Source organism: Numenius arquata, chromosome 3 (assembly GCF_964106895.1).
Source record: "Numenius arquata chromosome 3, bNumArq3.hap1.1, whole genome shotgun sequence".
Classification (NCBI taxonomy): domain Eukaryota; kingdom Metazoa; phylum Chordata; class Aves; order Charadriiformes; family Scolopacidae; genus Numenius; species Numenius arquata.
Genome location: NC_133578.1, coordinates 55,614,447 through 55,639,072, shown reverse-complemented (window position 1 = coordinate 55,639,072; position 24,626 = coordinate 55,614,447). Strand labels below are relative to the sequence as shown.

The following is a 24,626-nucleotide window of genomic DNA, read 5'->3' as shown; positions in this document are numbered from 1 at the left end:
ATGTAATGCCAACTATAAAAACATTAAAGCTTTGGAGGCAGTTTTAAAGACCTAAAAATATTTAGCACCACAATAGAAATGTTGAAGAACCAGATGATATTAAAGGTTTAATGGAAGGTCTAAAGGATGATACAAAAATGTAACTATTTGCAGGAGTTCCAGGGCCCTTAGCGGGAAAGTAAGAGCCCACCTCACTTCTGCTTGTTTCCCTAGAGAGGAGGCAGTGGGTCTTTGGTGAGTCTGCCGGAGTTAACCAAACTAATTTTTCTGTTTTGTAAGGATGTGCAAGTCATTTAACCTCTTGCATGGGGGTAAACTGAAAGAGGAGGGAAAAAAGGGGGTTCTTCCAGCTCTGTACAAGGCTTTTGTGGGTGTGTCAAGCACTAGCGTCTGTACCAGCCTGAAATACTAGCTTGATTTTTGTGGTGGAAGGAAACAGTGAGGCAATTCTGCTGAGGCGATCATGACAGCTTAAGAAAACAAAACCCTGGGTTGATTTGGTTTATTTCTTTCCACTCTTAATTACATGATAATTCCCCACTGTATACTGCAGAACCCTATTTCATCAATGTCTCCTTTTTTTTTTTTCTCCTTAAATCTTAGAGATAGTGAACAATGTGTTTGTCAGTGCCTCTATCAACGTATCTTTAGAGCGCTGCTGTAAAACAATGCACCACACAGAAAAATCAATTTATTCAATAGAGGTAGAGCATTGTTCCCTTGGGTTAATAGGCAGCCTAACTGGCAGTCACTTCCTTCTGCCACATGTTCCCTCTAACGTGTCAGAGGCTTACGCTGATCCTCCACCGCCCTGCAGCCACCCAGCGCTAAGCTGATTTTGCTGGATTCTCTGGTATTTTGTTCCTTCAGTCTTCCCCTCTCTTCCATTCTAACCACAGCAAAGGCATCACAGAGTTCAGCAGCAGCCAAAAGCCCACTCCTGAAATGAATGGAGATATGAATGAATGAATGAATGGATGGATGGTACTATATCCACCATCCGCTTTCCTGAGCAGAATGTGGCTTTATGGGCAACTAAATGAAAGATTTGGTGCAGAGGCAATCTGGATTGCATGCATTTTCCTCTTTGCTGCTCTGCAGAAGTCCAGGAAATTTGGACTGGGTGCTGGGGGAGGAAGGAGCAAGGTGGAAGAAATCAAGATGTTCCTGAGTCAGGCAATGTCATTATAGGTGCCAGTTTACACTAATTAGGTGTCTACCCTTGAATAAATAAATAAATGTTATCTTCAGTCCTTCCACCTAAATGCATTTCCTTCTCAGGAGCGTTGTTAACGATTGCTATGGACAACTGGGTGTTGAAAAACAGCCACTTGCCATTTTGGATTAGGATTCTTGGCAAAAAGGTTTTCTGAATTCTGCATTGAACAGACGTATTTCTGCTTGGAATAACTGCAAAACAAAACAAAACACCTCCCAAAAAAAACCAACCAGGATTTTGTACTTATTCTCAATTGATCCAGGAGTTGTGCTTCAAACTGACATGCTAGAGTGCCACAGTCTTGTCCTTGGGACCACAATTCACTAGGCTTTCATAATTATGTTTCAGGTACGTGGCAAGGCAGTTTTGGCCATCCTACTTGGGATTAAGTGGGAAGCTCCATTTCTGGGATTGATCCTTCCATTGGGGTTTCTCCCTGAAGACAACATTTTCACTCCCTGCTGTAGTAGTTTAAACTACTAGTGAACTCTTCACAGTTTCCCATGTGCATGAGTTGTCTCTGAGAGGCAATTTGAGGTTAGAAATGCCTCCTGAGTAAGTCCAGCACAGGCCTGGATTTTCTGGAATCAGAGGCTACTCTCACAAGTGTCTTGGTTCTTCTCTCAGATTACTTTTTATGATGTAAGTGGGCACTTTGAATTAAACTGCCCTATTCCCTTGCCCCCTTCCCATTTTTCCTTCGATCAACTAGTCCTTTCCTTGCAAAGAGAAACACCACATCCTATGTCCCATTAGATCAATTAGCTGCCTGATTAACATCATGGCAAGCGCTACTAAGAGCCCAACACCATCTTTGCAATAAAAAGCCATAGGAAGGCTACAAGGTTTGGCTGGGAAACGCTGCAGGTCTTCTCTGACGGACCTGCAAAGGCAGCATGCTGGCTTAAAGAGGATCTGCAGCTCAACTGCTATTGCGGAAGGCAAGCCTAGGACCTCCCTGTTCTCATGTGAAGACTTGAAACCTAGGGAATCAGTTGCCTCAGTCTTCACTGGCAAGGGCCCTAACCACACTGCCCAAGTCACGGAGGGCAAGAACAGGGGCTCTGGGAATGAAGAAGCACCCACAGTACAAGAAGACGAGGTTCGAGACCTCTTAAAGAACCTGAAGGTGCATAAGTCCATGGGACCTGATGAAATCCATCCACGGGTCCTGAGAGAACTGGCGGACGAAGTTGCTAAGCCCCTCTCCATCATATTTGAGAAATCGCGGCAGTCTGGTGAAGTTCCCACTGACTGGAAAAAAGGGAACATAACTCCAATATTCAAAAAAGGAAACAAAGAAGACCCGTGAAACTACAGGCCGGTCAGTCTCACCTCTGTGCCTGGCAAGATCATGGAGCAGATCCTCCTGAAATCCTTGCTAAGGCACATGGAGAATAATGAAGTGATTGGAAACAGCCAACATGGCTTCACCAAGGGCAAATCGTGCCTGACAAATTTGGTGGCCTTTTACAATACTGCCACAGACTTGGTAGACAAGGGCAGAGCGACTGACGTCATTTACCTGGACTTATGCAAAGCATTTGACACTGTCCCGCACGACATCCTGGTCTCAAAATTGGAAACTCATGGATTCGATGGATGGACCACTCGGTGGATAGGGAACTGGCTGGATGGCCGCATCCAAAGGGTTACAATCAATGGCTCAATGTCCAGGTGGCGGCCAGTAACGAGTGGTGTTCCGCAGGGGTCGGTACTGGGACCAGTACTGTTTAACATCTTTGTCGGTGACATGGACAGTGGGATAGAGTGCACCCTCAGCAAGTTTGCTGATGACACCAAGCTCGGTGGCGCAGTTGACACGCTGGAGGGAAGGGATGCCATCCAGAGGGACCTAGACAGGCTGGAGAGGTGGGCTCGTGCAAATTGCATGAAGTTCAACCAAGCCAAGTGCAGGGTCCTGCACCTGGGACGTGGCAACCCCAGGCACAAATACAAGTTGGGTGGAGAATGGCTGGAGAGCAGCCCCGAGGAGAAGGACTTGGGAGTGCTTATGGATGAGAAGCTCAACATGAGCAGGCAGTGTGCACTGGCAGCCCAGAGAGCCAACCGTGTCCTGGGCTGCATCAGGAGAAGTGTGGCCAGCAGGTCTCGCGAGGTGATTCTGCCCCTCTACTCTGCGCTCGTGAGACCCCTCCTGGAGTACTGTGTCCAGCTTTGGAGTCCTCAACACAGAAAGGACATGGACCTGTTGGAACGGGTCCAGCGGAGGGCCACGAGGATGATCAGAGGGATGGAGCACCTCTCCTATGAAGACAGACTGAGAGAGCTGGGGTTGTTCAGCCTGGAGAAGAGAAGGCTCCGGGGAGACCTTATAACAGCCTATCAATACCTGAAGGGAGCCTACAGAAGAGCTGAAGAGGGACTCTTTGTCAGGAAGAGTGGTGACAGGACAAGGGGCAATGGTTTTAAATTGGAAGAGAAGAGATTTAGATTAGATATAAGGAAGAAATTCTTTACAGTGAGGGTGGTGAGGCACTGGAACAGGTTGCCCAGGGAAGTGGTGGATGCCCCATCCCTGGAAGTGTTCAAGGCCAGGCTGGATGGGGCTTTAAGCAACCTGCTCTAGTGAGAGGTGTCCCTGCCCATGGCAGGGGGGTTGGAACTAGATGATCTTTAAGGTCCTTTCCAACTCTAGCCATTCTATGATTCTATGATTCTATGAATCCTTGTATGCCTTACTCCTGCCGGGTGACGATTTGCATTTGCGGGTTCCTCTCTCTTCCGAGCCACAAGTCAGCACCTCACTCACTGCCTCCCCTCTTCACAGGTTTTTCCTCAATTAATAAGCTAGGATGAGCACACAAACCCATGAGATACAATTCCTCAACAAGGCGGGCGGAGGCACACCAGCATCCTAACTGCTGTTCCTTTGGCAGCTGTGAGCTCGTGGTAAGACTACCTCTGCAAAGGAAAGCTTTTAGTCCCGCTTACCTTCTGTAGGATGTGGTCAATAATGATGGATAGTAGCTGTACCCAAATGAAAACGCAGCTAGCAGGTTACAAAACCTTAGGGCATGGCATTTGAAGTGAATGCAAGTTTGAAAGAAATGTTTTCAGCTACACTGAGACCACAAGGTGCACGTGTCGTTGGAGCTCCCTTTGAAGGACTTGGGCAACAAGAACAAAGGAAGAATATTTTCAAAAAATAATTTGAAACATAGGTTTCTCACTTGTTGTGTTGGGATTGAATGTAGTCATTAAGAAAAAAAAGGAAATGAGAAGCTGGGCCAACATAACGGGTCTGTTGCACATTAAGTACTAAGAGCAGTTTATCTATGCCAAACAGTCTCCTACTTCCCACGTAACCTGCTAAAGAAACATCCCTAATCAAGTCACGTTCCAGCTGGCGATAGCTTTCCAGAGGTATGTACTTTTTTTATAGCTCTGAGCAGAATTTAAAACATTCCATGTGATATCTGAGCATCCAGAAAATGAAAATTATGCCCTGGGCAGGCTCATTGGCTGTGTCATGTTACAGTGACTGGGACCTTGGGTTACTCGTGGTCTAGGTTAAACTTGAAGTCAGCAGATGACATAAAACAGGGATTACAGTTCAAAAAGCGGGCCCCAAACATTACATTGTCACATCTGTAAGTGGAAGCTTGCTTAATCCTGTCTCTTGCCACCATTAGAGAGATTTGTCATGAAAGGTAGCTCAGTTTCCCCTCCTGTAGTTTTCCAGAGGGGAAATAGATTCAGGCAGATGACAAGAGACCACCAACCTAGAACGACAGCAGAAGTGGAAGATTCCTGCCTGTGGACCAGAGCATAGATCTTTCCTCTGTCTGCCTATACCTCGCATTTTTCCATCCAACTCGCCACACAGCCACCTTGCCTCCCAGGTTACAAGTGGAGATGTGGATTTGCAAAGTGGCTTGGGATGGGAACAATGATGCACACAGAGGCCTTGCTCAGGAGCGGAAGAAAAGCTCTTCCAGAGCTCCCCAGGGCACAGGTGCCTCCTCTCCCAGGTACAACAGGGCAGCCGTGTCACCGGGGAGCTACAAAGGTGGCTCTGTAAGAGGGTGGTTGCGTGGGTGCTCCAGAAGTCGCCAGACTGGTTATATTTGGCTTCACAGACGAAGAGGAAAAACAAATCAAGTTATCAAAGATGTTACACAATGTTATTTCACTTACTCTTCATTTTCTCCAGAATGCCCACAGTTAATCCTGCTGAAAAACAAGCACAAACCTTGTTCCACTGGGAAGGGGTTTTCCCCAGGCCAGTTAGTGAATCACGGCCCTCCCAAAATGATTTTCTTCTTCTTGACAAAGGGCTATTTGGTGAGGCCAAAGCACTGTGCTGGTGTCAGGCTCCGGGTTTGCAGGGGAGGCGTTTCAGCTGCATTATTTCCGTGCTGATGAACTCATTTCACGTCTCCAGCAGCACTGCCTGTGTAAGGCTAGCAGGGCTTCCACAGCCATCCATCCACGCGAGAAGGCCCAGCTCCCACAGAGCCTTTCCCTCAGGGGTGCCAGAAATACGATAAAGGAAGCTAGGAAATACAGCAAGCGTAACTCATCTTTATTGTCTGGTAATGAGCGATAAACAAAACTCCCGAGCCAGAGATGGACCTGCCATTTTAAGTATATTTGACCTCCAGTGAGGCACTGTGTGAAAAAAGGACTTTCTTTTCTTGTAAACCTGCTGCATACCCCTTTCACCAAATGGTCCCTAGTTCATGTTCCTCGAAAAAGTGAATTACTATCACTTCACAGTGAATTAGTAGTCCCCTTCCCCGTGCTGTTCACGCCTCTTTCCCTCCTCAGCGCCCCAGGTCACCCCTGCCGCCCTTCCCCGCCAGGCCCCGTCCCCTTCGGGCACCGCTCGGCGCTTATTGACCATTAATTTCACCCCCGCGTTGCCCCTCACCCATAACGAGGCCCCTAAGGCGGAGCCGCCCTCCCTCAGGCCCCTTTTCTGGAGGAATTTCAAATAAAAGCCACCGCCGCGGCGGCTGCGCCTCAGGGACGCTGGCGCCTGAGGGACGGTCCCGCCGCAGCGCCCCCTAGCGCCGCGCCCGCTCCTACCTCCGTTGCCTCCCCCTTCCCTCAGCCCCGCCGCTGCCGTGAGGGGACGGGACGGGCCCGGTCACGCCATGAAGCTGCACTTCAGCATCACCGCTGCCGAGGAGCTGCGGGAGAGGCGCGGACGGAGCTACGTGGTGGGCGCGGGGCGGGGAGCGGGCGGCGGGGGCCGGCGGGGAGCGGGCCGGGCGCGGGTCTGACGGCGGTGTGCTTGCAGCTGTACTCGGTGTGCCTGGAGGGCTTCCTGCTCGGCAAGGCTCGGTACAGCCAGCTCCGCCGCTGGGACGCCCAGGTAAGGACCGGACGGGGGTTGGTAGGGTAGGGGGGCACTCCCAAAAGCCTCGGTGGGGGCAGCCTGGCGGGGTGCGAGCGGCCGTCGGGCCCTGCAGCCAGGCCGGGCCCCTGTGAGGGGCTGCAGAGCCAGCGGGGCTCTTCTGGCCCTCACAGGCCCAGTGTGGGATAGGGGTAGTGAGTTGGTTTTGCCCAAATCCGCGTTATTAAAGCCTTCCTTCATGCTAACAGCACGGGGAGGATGCGCTTGGTCCCGACCATTGCCCTGTCCTTCACCTGGCCGTGGCACCCAGCCTGGTCCCTCCCAATGCTGCGCTGTCAGAGGGCCAGAGCTGCCGCTCGCGGCGTACCTCGGTGTTTGCAGGGTGAAATCCAGCAGCAACTGAGGCAAATCCAAAAAAAACCCCACTAAGGGGTGTGGCAGAAGGATATGGTGAGCTGCCTTAGTGGGAAACGTTGGCCGAGCAGCAGCAGCAGCTGTGGGTTCCATGTACCACTTTTCCTCGGCCTCTGGGAAAGAGATGCAACTGCTTTATTTGGGTAATTAATCCTATGAACAACTCTAGAAAGTGTACAGAGGTCAGTCCAGGCAAATTGCAGGGTTTTTTTTGGACAAACCAGGGGTTAATCAAGTGTTGGATCCTTTGACCTGAATTGCCTAAGTGTGAACCTTGGGAGTGACCCTTTCACACAGGCAATTACTAGGCTATTGCAAAACAGCTGGAACACAGGCTTAGAGTATTCCAAGAAATAGTGGGCATCAGGGTCCCAACTAACTGAAGTGGGTTATTTCAGGGTGAATCTGCCTGTTTATGTCACTGCTTTTGTTTTGTTTCTTGTTCAAGTTGCCTCTGTCCCTTTCCCCTCTAGCCTTCCTTTGGTTTTCTTAGAAAGATAAAAGGGAGCATGCGGTGTTGAGCTTCTCCATGGAGGCAGAGTGGCTGCCAACTTTCTCTTTGCTAGCCTGATCTTTCTGGCCTTTGCCAGTCTTTGGCTCCAAGCGAAATCTCTCCCAACTCTTCCGTCAGTCTAGGTGCACACTGTCATCCCCGCTGAGCAGCCTTAATTTACCTTGACAACCCTATTTTAGGACTGTGTTTGATGAATGCTTCTAGTAGTAGTGGGTTAGGTAGGTCCTCCTTCTTTTGGTAGCCTCCTTGCTGTGCTCTCAGTTGCAGTGATAGGACCACTCTGGAGCAGTTTTTCAGCCAAGTAACCCTGGATGGGGATCGGTCAATCTTTCCCAACCCTGTGACTGCACGAGCAGCTGGAGTAGCACAGCTGAAAGACAGCTGAGTCAGTAGCAGGCCTGCTATGGGAAGGAATGTTTGCTGAGGTATGCTCTTGTGCCCAAGCTCTGCAATTCTTTTCCCTGTGGGGGCTCTCTCAGTAATATTTTGCTTTGGTTAATGGTGCATTTTGGATAACATATCTGAACTCATAAACCAGCTTATGTATTTGCTTGCTTTTTCTTTAAGACTTACTGTTTCTTGCCCAAGAGGCTTTAACTTCATTAAGGCTCTCAGCAAAATCTTTCCCTTCTCTGCTTTGTAACTGACGGTTTGCCTCTTGCTGGGATTTACAACTCATTAGCTGATTTTTATTCTTAATTCCTTAGCTCCTGCTGTTGGTAGCTGCCATACTTGGTCTTGCAGCTTACAACTACACTGCTGTCCCTTAATTGTCTTCCCTTATGTGAGGTTGCTCATCTATAATTATCATATCCTGTTCTGCTTATTTTGCTTGAAATGCTCTGTTAAGGTAGAGAAATGCACACATACTGTATCCTGGAGTTTAAGACTTCTTGTAATTTCACCCTCTTGAGCAGATCACACATAGTGTCCACAAAGTCCCACAGGTGCAACAATTCTGTGATAGACAGATGCAGGACATGAATTAGAAATAGGCTTCCCCCATGGACAGATTTCTGTATGATTATACTTGGCAGTATTTCTTGAACACTGCTCCAGAGGATGTGTTTCTGGGCTCTCTTGGATGTGATGCTGGACTAGTTGTGCCTCTGATCTCCTTCAGGGTAGCGATCAGCACTGTGAAAGGGGGGGTGCAGGTCTACTAACACTGAGCAGCATTTCCTTATCTCTAGGTGCCTTACCTGAAAATGGGGTTCACAATTGAAGCTGAGTGCCCAAGGCAAATGGTATAGAAGGAGGTGTGAACAAACAAGAATGATATCCTAAAAGAGATCTTGCCTAGAAGGAGTTGTTTAGGCAGGGGTGGCAGAAATGCTGAGGAGAGCAGTGCAGCTTTAGCCCTTCTCCTCTTGTGGAGATAGGTATTTGGCTGTGGATTTCTAGAAGGTGCCTGTCTTGGTCTGAGGATTTACTCAACCTTCCTCTGGGAGATAGGGCTTTGCATTGGCTGTAAGAGGGTCCACAGGTGGCTCTGCCTTCTTCCTTTTTGCCTCTTCTTTTAGAAGCTAGAGCATTCAGTTGGGGGAAATCCAGTTTTCATCCCCTCCATTATCTGGAGTATTTAGGTATTAAGTACTAGTAGAAGGAAGGACAGCTGGAGGACCAGTCTCTGTTTGCTTGGGATGAATGCCATACAATTTGGGCAGCGTTCCTTATTGTTTGCACTTGCTGAACTAGGACTTGTGTTAGCCGTTCTCTGCAAATGACTGTGAGCAGCTTCAGCAGGAGTGTCAATGGCAGATGGATGTGCATTTTAAGGATCTAAGCTTTGACCCTAGGTTTATACAAGAAGAGATAAGGCAATGCTCTGTACTGTAGTAGTGTTCTCCTCTGACTTTAGTTCTGTGGGGGCTGGACATGGACCAGAGCTCTGGGTCTTTATTTTGCTGATGGAGAGGTAAGACTCTCTTCCAAGATGACACAAATGACAAGAACTTCTAGAGTAGGGCTAGAGATTACCTGGACAGTGATTTGTGCACTAAAAACGTTCCTGGATTTCCTCGAAATTGAACAGTTGCTAAAGACACAGGCTGTTCTGGGTTTCCAATGTTGTGATGTTTACATTTGGCTTTTCAGTTTTGCAGCTGCTTAGCATATCCCTCTCTAAACAAGTATCATAATAATGAACCTATATGCTGTTGTAGGACTGAAAGGAACAGATTATTTCTTGCAATTGTTGGAGTATTCACTGATTTGCTTCAAGGTAGGGAGTAAATAGGAAGTGTCCTCTGTAGGGCTAAGAGTGAAATGCAACACTGATGGATTCTGGTCATGATGCCAGCCTCTACTGAGTCAGTTAGCAGTGTCAGTGATTGGTATGAACAGCTGTTGGGAAAACAGTTCTAAAAAAATCTGTTAATGAGAATAAAACAATTGGTAAAATGAAATTAAATATAGAAAATGTTTTTGTTGTTTTTTTTATATTTTTTTAACTTCATTTAGCCAGTCATATGCCAGAATAGTCTCATGTCTTTGATTGCTTGCATAGTTTCTGCATACCTATATTTTAATTTTCACGTGAGGCATGTTTAAGCATTTTTAATCTTAGAATGGTGTCTTCTCTTTTTCTTAATGTTTAATCAGGTAACTGAGAAGGAAATGCCCAGAGGCCTGTTCATTCTGTATATAATCCATGCATAATAGCTTTATAGTTACAATGCTGCTCTACTTTTTTTCAGGTTAGCAGTTTTGGTTCTGGTGCTCTGTCTGATTCTGGTATCTGCACACCTATGATGGAACATGGCCCTGGGTGAAATAACTGGTCTAGACAGCACAGGCGGGATCTGACACCAAAAAGCAGACCTATGGGATTAGACTAAGTAGGAGATGATGGATTCTGGTCAACTAGACTTTAAAAGTGATGATGCCTCCTGCTGAGGTGGGGAATACTTATTGCAGAAAGATGAAAAAGAAACAGTGCCAACTATGATAGGTGTCTTTACTCCCCTTTTTAGAGAGATTAGCTCTTAGAGTTTAAAACTGCCGTATTTAGGGAAGCTGCTCTCTCTCTCTTAGGTAGAAATCTTGGAGGAAGAATGAGTACCTCTCCCACAACGTTGTAACATCCTCTCTGGGCTTCCAGCACAGTCAGATTTAAGCTTGTTTTCATGATCCAGTCTCCTGTGGGCTTTCCTGCCACTTGCTCTTGAAGCTGCCTCCGGGGTGGGGAGCTGGATGTGGAGCTGTGCCCAGCCTCGGTGGTGGGCTGTGAGGCAGGACTGGCGCAAGCGGCTGCTGGGTATTGCTGACAGGAGCTGCACACAGCGTCGGCAAAGAAGCTGCTTGGTCAGGCACGCAGACAGGCCAGAGGATGGGAGTCCTCCCCTTGTACAGCTTGTGGAGCAGGATAACTTGGAAGTACCTGTCTGGTCAAGTAGGTCCAGTCAAGAGAAAACGTCAGTGCACAGGGCACCCTTGCTTGGGGCTGAGATGCATGTCTTCTGCAACCTAAAGCCACTCCACAGAAACAAACCCAAAGCCTTAAAAAATATGGTCAGAAGCAGATTTTGGGTAGGGGACCCATCTCTTATGGTGGTGTTGGCTTGGCAGGGCTGCAGGCAGGTGGCACCTGGCACCACCAGATACAGCGTTGTTGTTGATTTGCACTTAAAACCTAGCCTAGGCTGTTGGGTTTGTGAAGGCAAATACTGGCTAGTTTCGTTCTGCTAGAATGGAATTTCATGCTGGTGGCTGATAGTCTGGTGGACTTACGGCACTGTACGCAAATACACACTTTATGGGTTTTTCTTTGATTCTTTGAGATGTGAAAAAGTATCATCAGCCTGGAGAAGTTTCTCTTCTCTGTAGCCCAAATCCTGAGAACACACAATTGCATTTCAAGAAGCTTACCAAGCAGCTGGTACTGAGATGAATTAATTATTTTTTAAAGTAGGCCAGAGTCTCTGCTTGTGCAAACTGATGATAACAGACAGCGCAGCTTTGTGTAGGTGAGGCATGGCCTGAACACAGGGAGGAGAGAGGACCTCCTTGTTGGCAGTGTGGCTCTGGCTTTCTGACTTCTGGCAATTTTTTTGCTGTATCTCCTCAGTTTCCCTGCCTGTAGAACAGAGATAATATTTTTTTTCAGTCTCTGGGGGAAGATCACATATGTGAAGGACTCTGAAGATAAAAAGCACTCTATACTAGCTATTACGGTTAGCTTTACATAAAACCAAAGCATGTAGTGTTATCTAACTCTTTTATGCTGTGTATCTCAGAGTCATGCATATCTAGTAATCAAGAGCTCAGAAATAGCAATGTGTTGCCAATGTAGGGAAAGTGGAGCTGTGCGAATATCTTGGCCAACAGGCAGGAAAAGGTATTGCTAATTCTTGCAGTAGTAGCAATATTTTTTTTCTTCTTCAAGCTTCATCTGCTGGAGTCATGTGAAAGACTTGGGCAGCTGGGGCCAGAGGGAAAATGTCGTCTTTCACAGGATTTAGTGACACTAATTGCTGAGTTCAATGCTGGTGCTTAAAATTTAATTAGTAGTAATGTCTCAGTGTACTATAGGAATCTCATTTTACTGATCATGTCATATTCTTTTGGTGAAGGAAAGTTTCCAGGCAAACTTGCTGTATTTTGCTGTTTAGTAATGTGCATATTGAGAAGGTAAACATAGCTCATCCGTCTCTTGAGATAATTTGCCTATAGCGGAGAATTTTTTTACTTCCAAGTGGCAAAACACTGCCCAAACCTATACTGGAACTGTCTTACGATAACATAAGATAATGTAATTGTGGTTCTCTAGTCCTTTCAGGTTTGTTTATAAATGAGGTTGGGATTGTATAGAGACATTATGCTCCTATTGGCTAGCTGATATAGCTGGAGGAAGAATCAAACTTTCAGATAGTGTTCCTGAAAGATTCTCTGGTTTTTGTTGTTGTGTTTTGTTTTGTTTTTTTTTCTTTGACAATATTAGATGATCTGATAAAAGTTACGGCCTCTCACAGATGAAACAATAAAAATCTCTGAGGAAGCACAAGTCAAGGGCAGAAGTCACTAGCTCTTAAAAAGTAGTTCTGTGGTTATAGATCAAAGTAATCACGTATGGATTACTGGAAAGAGAAGACATGTAACCACATCTTGTTTGTCCATGAGGTGTATCAGACCTAGCTGATAAGGTTAATACAGTGCTACTTTTCTGGCCTGGAGCAGGAGCTCAGAAGTGGTAAGACTGTAAAAAGGAGAGGCCCATCAAAAGAGGATGCTCACTTGGGCTGTCTTCTGGTGGCTTTGCCCTCACTGTGGACCCTGAGGGCAATCAGGGAGGTGCTGGGTGGGTATCCCTGTGCCCTTTGCAGGTCTTCATGTCTTGCTGTCAAAACAAGAGACCAATGAAAGCTCCTTGGAAACTCTGAACACTTCTTCACTGATGTGGAGTTTTCCTTTGGCTGTTTTGCAGCTGAGGCAGCTTTTTGGGAGTGCTGTGCCTGCTTTCCCTCCAAAGTTTTACCTGGCAATGACCAAGTCAATGGCAGATGAGAGACGGTCTCAGCTGGAGCAGTACCTTCAGAATGGTAAGCTTGACTGTAACAACCCAATCGGCTTTCATACGTAGGGCTTAAACCTTTGTGGATGTGTCAACAATTGTGCTTTACCTTATATACTGAGCTGAGTAAGGGTGTACCTATAAGGCTGGGGCTAAGCATTGCAGCCCTGTCCTTTCTGTTGATTTACTGGGGCTAGAACAGCAGCATATCCTATCTCTCCTCTTATTTCTGAAGCAGCTGCCTTTCTGCTGCTTTCCCAAAACGTAAGGGAGCAGTTTCACATTAAACTTAACCCAGCTTGTCCTGGTGGCAGCCTGTGGTCTGTCCACTCTCTGTTCTTCCAGATCTGTGAGCTAAGCCACCCATCCCTGCTGCTTCATGTCTGCCAGAGCTGACATGGGGTTGGGTGTGAGAACTCGTGGCTGATGGGTAAAAGAGAGAGGCAGAAGACAGGCACTTGGACTGGTAGAAGTGTGATATCGAACTGGGTTCCACATAAACCTCTTTCCTCCAAGGGTTTCGGGGCAGGCTTGTGAGAATTATAACAAGATAAGAGTTCGTAGAAAAATTAAATCTCAGGCACAATGTGTTGTGTTAAACGCCAGGTCTGCAGGATCCTTGAAATGCATCTTGTGAGTTTCACATAAGCCAAGAAATAAAAAAACAAACAAACAATAGCAACAAAAAAACCCCAAACAAACCACCACCAACAAAAAACCCCAACCATTTCAACTACCCACAAAGAAGGGTGTGTGAGGGGATGAGCTTAAAGAGGTTTTGTAGCCTCTGGCTTCAGATACTTTGTGCCTGGACTTACAAAAGAGAAACTCAAGATAAAATAATCACTAATTAAGGTTTTAAAGACTTATCTTTCTCACTTGAGTATTCAATAGTTCTTTTTGGAGTTACTGGCCATGAGTGACTATGGAGTTATGTCGCCAAGAACCTTGCTTTAGGAGAATAGCAACACTACATGTGTTTTGCACTGTTTATGGCTTCAGTGATTTTACAGACTAGTAAAGGTAGCTGGGCAGAAACCAAAGGATGAGTGAAGTAGCACTGACCGTTTAACCAACAGTCATGATGTATGCATCTTGTTTTTAGACGCTAGCCATGATTTTCATCTTGTGGCTAAGTTTCGTTTCCTCCTTCCCCATTTTCCTCTTGTTTTTCAGTTACTTTGGATCCAAATATTACCAATAGCGATGTCTTCATAGGTTTTTTCCGAAAGCTACAGCAGGTAAGTTTTGAATTTTTCAGCCAAATAGTTTGTTATATGAAAGAGTAGAAATATTGTCCTACCTCCTGAGTTCAAGGCTTCCTTTGCTATCTTCCTTTCCTTGTGTTCTCATTTACAGTCTGTCCTGTAAAGCAGCAAGTTCCAATGATAGTGCTCTCTGTGAAGCCTGGGTGGCAACAATAATGGTATTGCTATTGTTTTGTCCATGTATGAACTTGTTTCTCACATGGAAAGAACTATTTGCTTTGCTTTTATATCCTGTGGCATATCTGATGAATCTTTTGCCTCTAAACAGTTCCCAGAAGAGTCTTTGTGAAAGCTCAATAGAAGGATTACGCACACTCTTGGGTTTTGCAACTGTAAATGCTTTTTGGTAGTGTCAGTGCTTTGGACAGATAAGTGTATTGATGACTGCTGTGAAAATGTCATGTTCTCTTATCTTGCAGCTGTAGTGATGGGTGGAATTGGGCGTGTATTTGGGTTGTTGCAACCTAGATGACTTTTGAAATCCATTTTAATGTGATCTATGTCATGTATGATTGTTCTTTGGCAGGCTTGGAGCCTGGATAGCTCTTGCTTGTGTCTGACTACTGCAAGGTGCCATATGTCCCTTGTCTTCCCTTTCCTCCTCTCCCGCTGTTGTGGTTCTTATGAGGATAGTAGTGTCTTGGAGCAGGTGGGTGCAGTATGACTCCAATGGGGAGGGGATGCTGCTTTAGCTTTCTGGGAAGTGCTTCACATGCTGCTGGTGCTGCTGTAACCTCACTTCCAGTGAGTTGTTCTGGAGAGAGGGGATGTTTTGAAGAACCAAGTAAGAGTTTTGTGGCTCGAGCTCTTCACTTGTTATGTGTAATTAAGGTATGTAAGGGTAGTTCAGAAAGGCTATAGAAAATGGTGTGAAGAAGTATTCCTACAAATTTTAGAAAGCTTTTTCCCCTATATACTTTGTAAATAAAAAGATACAGTTTATTTACAGTCTCTTAAATCAGACCTACTGGAGTGCTCAAGACAGTGAATGAAAACCCCCTTTCTGATTAGGGATTTCTGTTTGTGAGAAGCAGTTTCTCTTTAGTTCTGATCCAATGCCTGTTATAGCCCTACGGATAACTCCCAGCAGTTACTGCTGAGTCTTGATTAGTGTTGATGAGACCGATACCAGGTCTGGTAAAGAAAGTTAAATCCGTCAGGAATGCCTGCAATTTGCCCTCAAACACTGCCAACTGACTCTTTTTTGACAAAGTTCTGGCAGGAAATAATAACTCCTCAAAATGCATGTTTGCAGTGTTTAAAGATGTCTTTTCACATGCCACTATTGTTGATTTCTCTTAACATTCCATCAGAAATGATGTTGTATAGTTTAGCCTTTTCCTTACTGCAAGCCCTTTTGGTGAGGAGGAGTGACTTGATAAGTACATGTGTGTTATGTACATACGTGTGTGTGCTTATTAAGGCATGTGATGACTGTGCTGCCAAAAGCAGTCAGTTATTTTGAGGAGTTCAAGGTAGGCACTGAATTATACCTTAAGTGTTAGTGCAAGGTTAGTACATTCTCAAGACATAAAATTAACCCAAATTTCTGTTCCACAATACAGTGGATTTTCATACACGATGTTTAGGCTTCCCGTTTGGTGAAGACAGTAGTTCTCCAGCTCTTCTTGTTTACAGTTTCAACGTATAATGTTTGTGCTTACATAAATTACTGCTTCATAATACAAACACCAGTAGTGCTTTATGCAGTCTTTCATTATGTTAAAGAAAAAACTTCTAAGAGAGATCAGATAACTTTATGAAAGACAAGAGTGCATCTGCTGTCATTAGCCATGTACAGTGCCTTCATTCAGCTGCCAGTTACACCAATTAAGTTGGCTATTAAAGGATCTCACTCAGCAAACTGGCTTTGTGCATGTTCCACTATTTATTAGTACACTGTGACTTGTGAGATGTTTTATGGCAGAGTGATAAGAGTTCTGTAACAGCACTGAAAGACATGGGGTAAAGTTCATGTTTAAAGCACCTCTGTACTGTTCTTTCCTTCTCCATTGTTGAAGATGTGTAGGCAGAACTTAGCATCCTACTTGTTGCTTAGGAGTGAAAACATAGGGTTTCAGCATTACTGCTACTTAGTGTTAAAACCAGACATTCCTCCAAACTTACTCTTGTTTATGTTACGTTGCAAGAGGGATGACTAATGAATGATTCAAGAATAAAAACATTAAAATGATGAAATAGCATGCTTCTTTTCTGTCAGTGACATGAACTGGCTTTGACTAGTCAGTCTCAGCTACCTGAAACGAGTTAGTGCACAGCTGTACAAGCAACCTGCCGGCAAGCATGGGAGAAGTGGCAGAGGGAAGGAGTCACACACTTTTCTGCCACCACAGCTGTTTAGTGAGCACAGATCTGTCTGCAGGTAAAACCCATGTAGCTTTTGTAATAGAAACCTTAGTTTCTAAGGTTTAATAAAATGAGAAGATAGGAAACCAGAGGTGAGTGAAATTGCTAGGCTAGGTTTTTTCTTAAAAATTCTACTGCTGACTTTTTTCACCTTCACTTATATCTTTCATTGAGAGAGAATAGATCTGTCCTCAGGCAGTTTGCTAGTGTTTGCTTCTTGCTTGTCTTGGCTTGTCTTAAAGCCAGCAGTATTTAAGCTTCTAGCTGAAGATGTTTGTATATGTCACTGACTAAAATATAAGATGCAAAGGAAAAATCACCCTGAATTTAAGACCTTTTTGGTCCTTGTCCAGTGTTTTGCTTCTGAATGGGGTTGTGAAGGGTGTGCCAAGACTAGCAGTTCCTGGAGCCGGAGTGCTGTGTGAGGACCTTGGCTTTGCTGTGGCTGCCTGACAGTATTGAACATGCCTCATCTGTATCTGCACTCAGCATCACACCAACCAGCTATATCCCCCTTATCTAACAGGGCAAACTCTTCAAGTGGGGGCAAGCCCATGCAGGTAAACCCTGCTTTCCAGGCCCATGTTTTTGCCCAGCACCAACTTTACCTGTTGCTTAGGCTGTTACGGTTTGCTCCTTAAAGCAGGCATGCTCTGGCTGTTTTTCCAGCAACCTACTTGCACAGGAGAAGTTGTCAGGGGACAGCAGGACTCCCAACACATGGGCAAGCAGCCTGGCACAATGGATGCTTTGCTCAAAATGAAAATTGCTGAAATATTTACTAACACTATCAAGTAGCGGAGTTGAACAACCTGACCCATAACCTCACTGCCCCTCCGCTCTCCCAAATTCTGCAAACTTGGCCAGTGACCAAGCTGGAGAGACAGATTCAGTATATGCCCTACTCCCTCCAGCCCCTAAAGACAAATGGCACAGTTCTGGCAAGAAGTCATTAGCGAAATGAGACAGTTGTGGCTGTGTTGTGTCTTCTCCTTTTTCATCAGGAGAAAGATGATATGAGAAGGTATGTACATCCTTATCAGTCTTGCGTTAATGCAACTCATCTATATCCTTGAATGTAATCTGAGATAATGGTCTGTCACTGTATTGGGCACCCATGGAGTAATGTGGTATATTCAGGATGCAGCTTTGAGGACAGCTAGTCATTATGCATTTATGAATAAATTTGAGACCTATTTCCTTGCAGCAGCAGAGATTTGGAGCTGGTGGTCTAGGAGGATGACCTTTTCTAGTCTACATTGCTGGTAAACAGCAGCCTTTAGTGTGAGCAAAAGGATTCAGGTGTTGGCGAAAGGACAGATGAAAAGTTTCTGTGTACTTGAGCAAACAGAGCCAACTAGTGCTTGGTAACAGGCAAAAAGCAGTGTTCTTATGTGGTCCTTCATCAAAAGACTCTCATGGAAGGCAGTTTTCCTCCTGAGGAGCAAAGCCTGAGGCCAAGGATTGAATAGCATAAGAGAGCTGTGGTGTGTATGCTGTTGAGAATGTAGGTAAAACATGCAGATGTTACCAGGAATCAAAGCATGTCTGATTACAGGCTGCATTTTCTTGGATAAAGCCCCTGCCTCTGACCATACAGCCTCCTCTTCCCTGTGCACTTGTAACACACTTATGATTTGTGCAGCAATGGAGGAATGCATGTTTGTAACATTCCTCTGTGCTCACTTGCAGTAACTCACAAATGTGTTTGGATGTGTATGTAGACAAACAGAAGTCAGGCTGAGTATCTGTGATTTCAGCACTGCTCTAAAAAAGTTATTTCCTTCATATCAAACCAGGTTGGGTTTCTTATTTATGAACTTCTATTTCAAAAATGAAGCATGTGGGGAGTTCCCATGCTTTCACACTTTTATTGTGTGCTGGCCAGGGGGAAGGTTTCTGGCATAGAAAGTTCTGAAGAATTTTAATTCAAAGATGTCAGTTTTATTTTTTGTTTCAATGCAGTTCAGTTGCTTAACCTGCTGTTCTTGTCAATATGTTGTAATAAGGGCCCCATTCTCGCCTTTTTTCCTTTTATGGTGCATGCTTCTTAGCTGAGCAACAAATCCATTGAGAGCTTGCTGAGGGTTCAGATTGGTGTTGACTTCTGTTAAAACAAAATAACTTAATTTTAAGTTTTCTAATGGAAAACTGAGAGGGGGGGAAAAATAAAATCTAGATATCTATTATATAGTTCCCCCACAGGAAAAAAAAAAGGTATCTTTTTCTGGGTTGTTTGTTTGTTTGGGGTTTTTGTTGGTTTTGTGGTTTTTTTTGTTGGTGGTGGTTGTTGTTGCTGCAAAACTGTTCTTTTCATCAAAACCAAAAAAAGAGTCCCTCACCAGCTCTGTATTTTTCTGTATTCTTCTAGTAATGACTGAGCTGTGCTTCAAGCTACTGGGGCAGGCAAGTGGGGAGTAGGCAGCAGTTCTTGATGTTTCAGGAGATTTTACCATAGGTAATAGTGACAGCGTTATGGGGAGATTCAAATAAGCAGTATTAAGGGATACAAGAAAGTATCCAATTCTGGTTACATGGCATGTTCCCTGAATTTCAGGAGCAAAAGTGTAGGAAACCTAAAAAGTACTACTGAACACATACTGTAGCCAAAATACAGAGTTCTTTTGATGTTGGTGCCTGTTTTGAGTAGATGAGACAATGAGTTCACTGCTTTTTCCAAAACTAAAAAAGCAGCTTGGGAGAACATCTGAACTTTTCTGACTCACTGCTGCAAATTTCTTTCAAAAGTGTTTTTCTGTCTATTTTGGAAGTGATTGGGATTGCCATGTGCTCTCACTGAAAGGATTATCACTAACACTGATAAATGATCTTCCCTTTGTACTTGTATTAAACTTATGCTGGATTCTCTTCTGTTGTTTTAGGGACATGTCTGTATTTGTATTTCTTCACTTAAAACTGTCTTCTCCTGCCTTAAACTGCACTGTTTCCTCCTTTTGTTTTTATGTAAGTAATTTTTTTTTGTTTGTTTCAACAATACTTTGCTGATAAGAGGCTAAACACAAATATTTATAACACTGAACAATGTGTGGTGTTTCTGGCATGGACAGTTCTGCCTTCTGGGGTAAAAGCATGTGATAAAGGCAGGGAAAAATCCCCAAACACAACAGTTTAAGATAATTATTTTTTGGTTTGCTGTGTCATAGTCATATTAAAAGAACAGTAGTCAAAAGCTGGAGATAAGAAAGTAGGGAATTTTTCCCCAAGACCATGAAATGAAGCTGTGTCTGTAGTTCAGTAGAGTCAAGAGGAAACTAAAGCAGTTTTTAAAAGATGACTCTGAAAACCACCAGTTTAAGCATTAAACCATGATATTTCATGTGACCATTCTAGATGGGACTGAGATTCTCTTTTCTCTAACACAGCCTTTCTTATAGAGCCTCAAATTAATCTGCCTACTAATATGTTGATGGTGTTCTTGGAGAACTCAAACTGCTTGGAAGTAGCTGAAAGTTTGGGTTATGCTTCTCTTCTGCCCCTCACAATTGCCAAGTAGTGAGGTGGCAAGTAGGGTTGGGTGATGTGAGGTGGGACTCCCTTTGAGTGGCAGAAGGGTAAAGTGATCTTTTTGTCTTTGACCCTGGGTTACCACAGTGGACAAGGTGGTCTGTACTTAGGCTGTGAAAGCTGCAGGAGCAGCAGTGAGGATCTGGCAGAAGTAGATACATGAAGCCCTTCATGTCCTTTCCCTGTGGGAGCTTCAGCATTATCAGCCCACACCCAGAAGCACAAAGCGTGTGAGCCTTTGTACTCGCCTTCACTCCCCAGCGCTGCTGAGTCCTGGGTACTAAACTGGCTATATAGTGACCTGCTTGTTCTTCACCAAGAGTTACATGTCTTTATCTCATTCTGATGCTAGCATCCCGTTTTTGTTCCATGTTTCACATATGTTTTTATCACATGTGAAACATTTCATACCAAAATGTGCGCACCAAAGGTGTTTGTAAGGAAATGTCTGCTCCTTGTTTGAGGAAAGTAGTAAAGTACTCGGGTAAGCACAGATGATCCTCGATGTAAGAGAGAGAGGGGCTTTTGTATCTCCACAAAGGCGAAGTAAGGCTTATTTTAATTAAGAGGAATGACTAGACCTGTCTCCTGGATAAGAAGGAAATTAGTTTGGGGATAAAGATTAAATGTGTGGGTCCCCAGAAGGATGTTGGATAAGGCATTGGCTAATGCCTTGAGAAGAGGTTCACTTGGTGTTTTTTTTAATACATGCAAACAGATGTCTAGTCATGCAGCTAGGTGAAATACTGGGTGTCAGGAAAATCTGTAGAAAGTCTGTTTAAGTAAGAAAGTTTGTTCTGTTTTGGTTTTCCTCAAGACCTTTTGTCCCCACATCATTCTATAAACTTTTGACATGTTCTTATTTTTAGATGTTGTGGAAGAAAACACTTTTTGTTTGCATTTGATCTTACCTTGAAATAACTCTTAAGCAAGCCAGGTTTACTAGAATATGTGGTCTTTCTGACCCAAAAAAGTTACTAATCTGAGCTGAGTTAGTTGGCGTCATGCATCCTAGCATGTTCTCCAGGGTACCCGAAGGAGTGTAATGGAGCACACAGCATAAATGTCAGCTCTTGCTGACATTGCAGGGGTCAGGAGATGCTGCTATATACAGGTACCATGAAGACTCTGCAGCAAGATCTGAGACTATTTGAAACCTAAGGACTCCCAGGCAATCTCTCGTATCTTCCAACAGTCTAGCAAAGGTGGATACAAGAAATTAAAATTTAATGTTGCATGTAGTATGTACAATTACAGCATTTTCATCCACTGTGAATCTCAAGGGAAGTACCTCTTCTTAATTAATAAAAATGTCAGAAGGACCACTGCTGTCCTATGATACAGGGCAGTCAACAAGAAGAGGAGCTGCAGTGGTGAGTTGCCACCTCATCCAGATGTGTCTCCAACAGTTCTCAAACTAGCATCCATCCTCTTTTAACATGTAACTGACTTCTCATGCATAGCAAGGCATGGGGCTTCCTAAGTTTGAGCTTGGGAAAGTCTTCTAGGGAAATATAAAGTCTTGATTTAAAACCAGTTATGGTTTTAAATGTGCTACCTCACTGTTGGAAACATGTGCTTTACTTTTAGTCTGACCGCATCTATCATCAGCTGACAGCCAGTGGATCTGGCTTCTGTACTCTAGTTTACCAGATTGCAAATCACCCCTTTATTATGTCTAGACATAAGGCAGTTCTGAGGTCACTTGCCATGAAGGCTGTTTTCTCGTGACCTAAATGCTTTCAGGTTTCTTCTTTACATTCCCCCTCCATTTGCAGTGGTTTTGAACCTTGGGCACTGGCACTGCACAGTGTTCCAGTCGCGGTGACTCCAGTATATTGAGATACCATAACATCATTATTCTTACTGAAGATTTTCCTATTTATAGGTACAGGGATGCATATTTTTTTTTTTTCCCTTTTGGCAAGATTGTGGCTTTGAATATTCACATGCAGCTGTTTATCCACCTCCTCTTTTTGGAGTTTCTACTTCCTAGGACAGTGAGTGTGGTGTTCCTACAGGCACTGAGACACTAGGTAACCTCTGCTCAGCTTAACATTGAGGTGACCCTCCTCTAATTCTGCAGTATCTTCCCACTTGCTGTTCTGCGTATGGGTTTTTTGTCATCTGCAAGCTTTAACAGTAATTTTTTTGTAACTTGCTGTTTACTAAACAGCAATCTCAGTTGTTTATTTTACTGCAGTAAATAGGCAAATGGAGCATCAGCATCTTTGGAAGGGCTCTGGCAATATGGAAAGCAATAAAACAGTGTTTTATTTCTACCTAACAGGATACATTTAAGATCCAGACCCAGAGAGCCTGTTTGGATGTTTACCTCCCTGATGGCAGCAATATTAGACTTGATATCCAGACATCGGACACTGCAGAAAGAATATTAGAGGTAATGGGCTTATAGAATTGTGTTGAAATTTTCCATCTGTGAGAAGCAGGCAAAAACTAAGACAACTTCAGTCAGGAAAGGACAAAACTCCCTGTTTGAAGACATATAAGAATAACTTCTTTTGTTTTTTGAGGGGTTTATTGTACCAGGGGTGAGGGGGTTGGAAGGCATTGCTGATTTTGCAGATGAGCTTTTTTGGTTCCTACATTTGTCCATAATTTATCTCCTCTAACATTACGCACCCTCGGCTTCTATGGGATTTGGCTGTCAAGTTCAGGCTTCCTTAATTTATGATAGAATCAGAAAATCTATACTATTCCTTACGGGGACACATTCTTAAATAACCTCCTGCTTTGGTTTAGAATAGTGTGGGTGCAAATGCTTGAACACTATAGTCAGAAATGATAGTCTAGTCTTGGCTTATGTCTTAGATGGTACACTTAGTGTTAAAACTTAGTGTTAGGCTGATACATCTTGTTTTTCTGCGTGCTTCTCCTTTACTTGTTTTGTGTCCCTTTGTGTTTGCTGTGAAACTGTGGGGACTTCCTTTGCAGTATTGGCGCAGTTCTAGCCCCCTGGCTCTGGGATGTCCGTAACAGCTGTTGTAATACATACAGTAAACAATTGCTAGTTACACTTTGAAACCGCTAGCAACCAAATGTTGTTGACACAACTGGCTGGCTTGTGTTGAAACTTTCAGCTGGCGTTACCTCCTCAAGCCAGGAGAGGAGGAGCAGCAGTGGCTCTGTGTATTTTGTGTATTTGCACGTGTGTTTGAGAGCAAGGCTGAAGCCTCTTCCTCAGTTGCTCCTTTTTCCTAATCTTAACAGCAATAACAACACATATACCTGCCAGATGGGTACTCTTCTTTGTCATGGGAATCTGAAATATCCTTTTATAATACAGAAAATTGAGTACTGTATTTCTGTTGTGCCTTTGTAATCTGAGTTTGTCGAGGTGGTTCTCAGCTGGCCATGGGTACAAGTGAGCCGAACATGTATTCACTCTCCTCCATCAAGCTGATATGTGTTAGTCTGGCTGCAGAACACACAGTGTCTGTGCAGAGTTACCATGAGATGGATAATGCAGGGTGGCTCCTTGCCAGCTTTGTTCTCCCATGGGGTTTGCACCGCCTGAGGCAGTGCCAGGACCGGTTCTTCCAGGGAATGGTAAGTGTTGGAGTTGGCCTTAGACCCTACAACAGGAGACTTAGTGGGGTGGGAGATGCTGAAGGCAAAAAGTGTTAGGGGTGGCAGGGAGGTAGGAATTTTGATTTGTAGAGAGGGAAGTAGGTCCAATAGGATGGAAGAAGGAAGGAGACATTTTTAGATAGGAGCTTGCACAGGGACCTTGAGTAGGGAAAAGATTTGCTAATATACTTCAAAAAAATACTAATAATTTGGGCTTGATAAGCTTGCTAGTTTTCCAGTGGGCTAAGGTAATTTCCAAGCCAGACAGTGGTGTTGTGTGATGCTTTGTATATTGCATTTGTAGATGTTTAACATTTATGTGGCACTTTAAAGAAACAACATTTGAAATGCTGCAGGCACCATTTCTTCTCTTGTGATCTTAAAGATGAGGTAGGACTTTTAGGAATTATTTAGCTTTTGTGATTGTAAATGTGCTGCTGCATTCACTGTCCTTTTGCAGTGGAGGTAGATTTTGTTAAGTCACTCCCTAACATCCTGGTGCTTGGGCAGCATATACCAGCATGTGCTTTGATCCAAGGAAAAAAAAAAAGTCAAAATCCTACTGAATTGGAGATCTGTGCTTGTCATTCCTGGGAAATGCCATTCATACACTTAGTATTATGCTACTGAGGGATAACATTGAAGCACTGTGTCTAATTTCTTGAAGTAATTTCTGGGGACTTCTTAGCACAGAGGCAGACAGAATGAAAGATGGTGCTGCTCATAATCACTTTTGTCTTTTGCGTTTGGACTTCTAAAACTCTCTTCCCACTATACCTGGTGTCTGAACTGAGTGTAAGGCAAGTGATTTTTATTCTCTGCTGCCCTCTCCGGTAACAGCCCTGATACTAACAAGTATAAGGAAAATTTCACAAATGCATTCTTTAATT

At 44.3% G+C, this 24,626-nt stretch overlaps 1 protein-coding gene across 1 annotated transcript in view; it reads left to right on the top strand.

Moving 5' to 3' along the window:
- Window positions 1-6,342: 6,342 nt before the first annotated feature.
- The window catches only part of SNX31 (sorting nexin 31), a 31,117-nt gene continuing 12,833 nt past the window's right edge, over window positions 6,343-24,626 (top strand). The window contains exons 1-5 of the mRNA XM_074145244.1: window positions 6,343-6,408; window positions 6,489-6,563; window positions 12,899-13,013; window positions 14,162-14,226; window positions 22,436-22,546. Coding sequence (XP_074001345.1) covers window positions 6,343-6,408; window positions 6,489-6,563; window positions 12,899-13,013; window positions 14,162-14,226; window positions 22,436-22,546 — 432 coding nt within the window. The remainder of the gene's footprint in view (window positions 6,409-6,488; window positions 6,564-12,898; window positions 13,014-14,161; window positions 14,227-22,435; window positions 22,547-24,626) is intronic.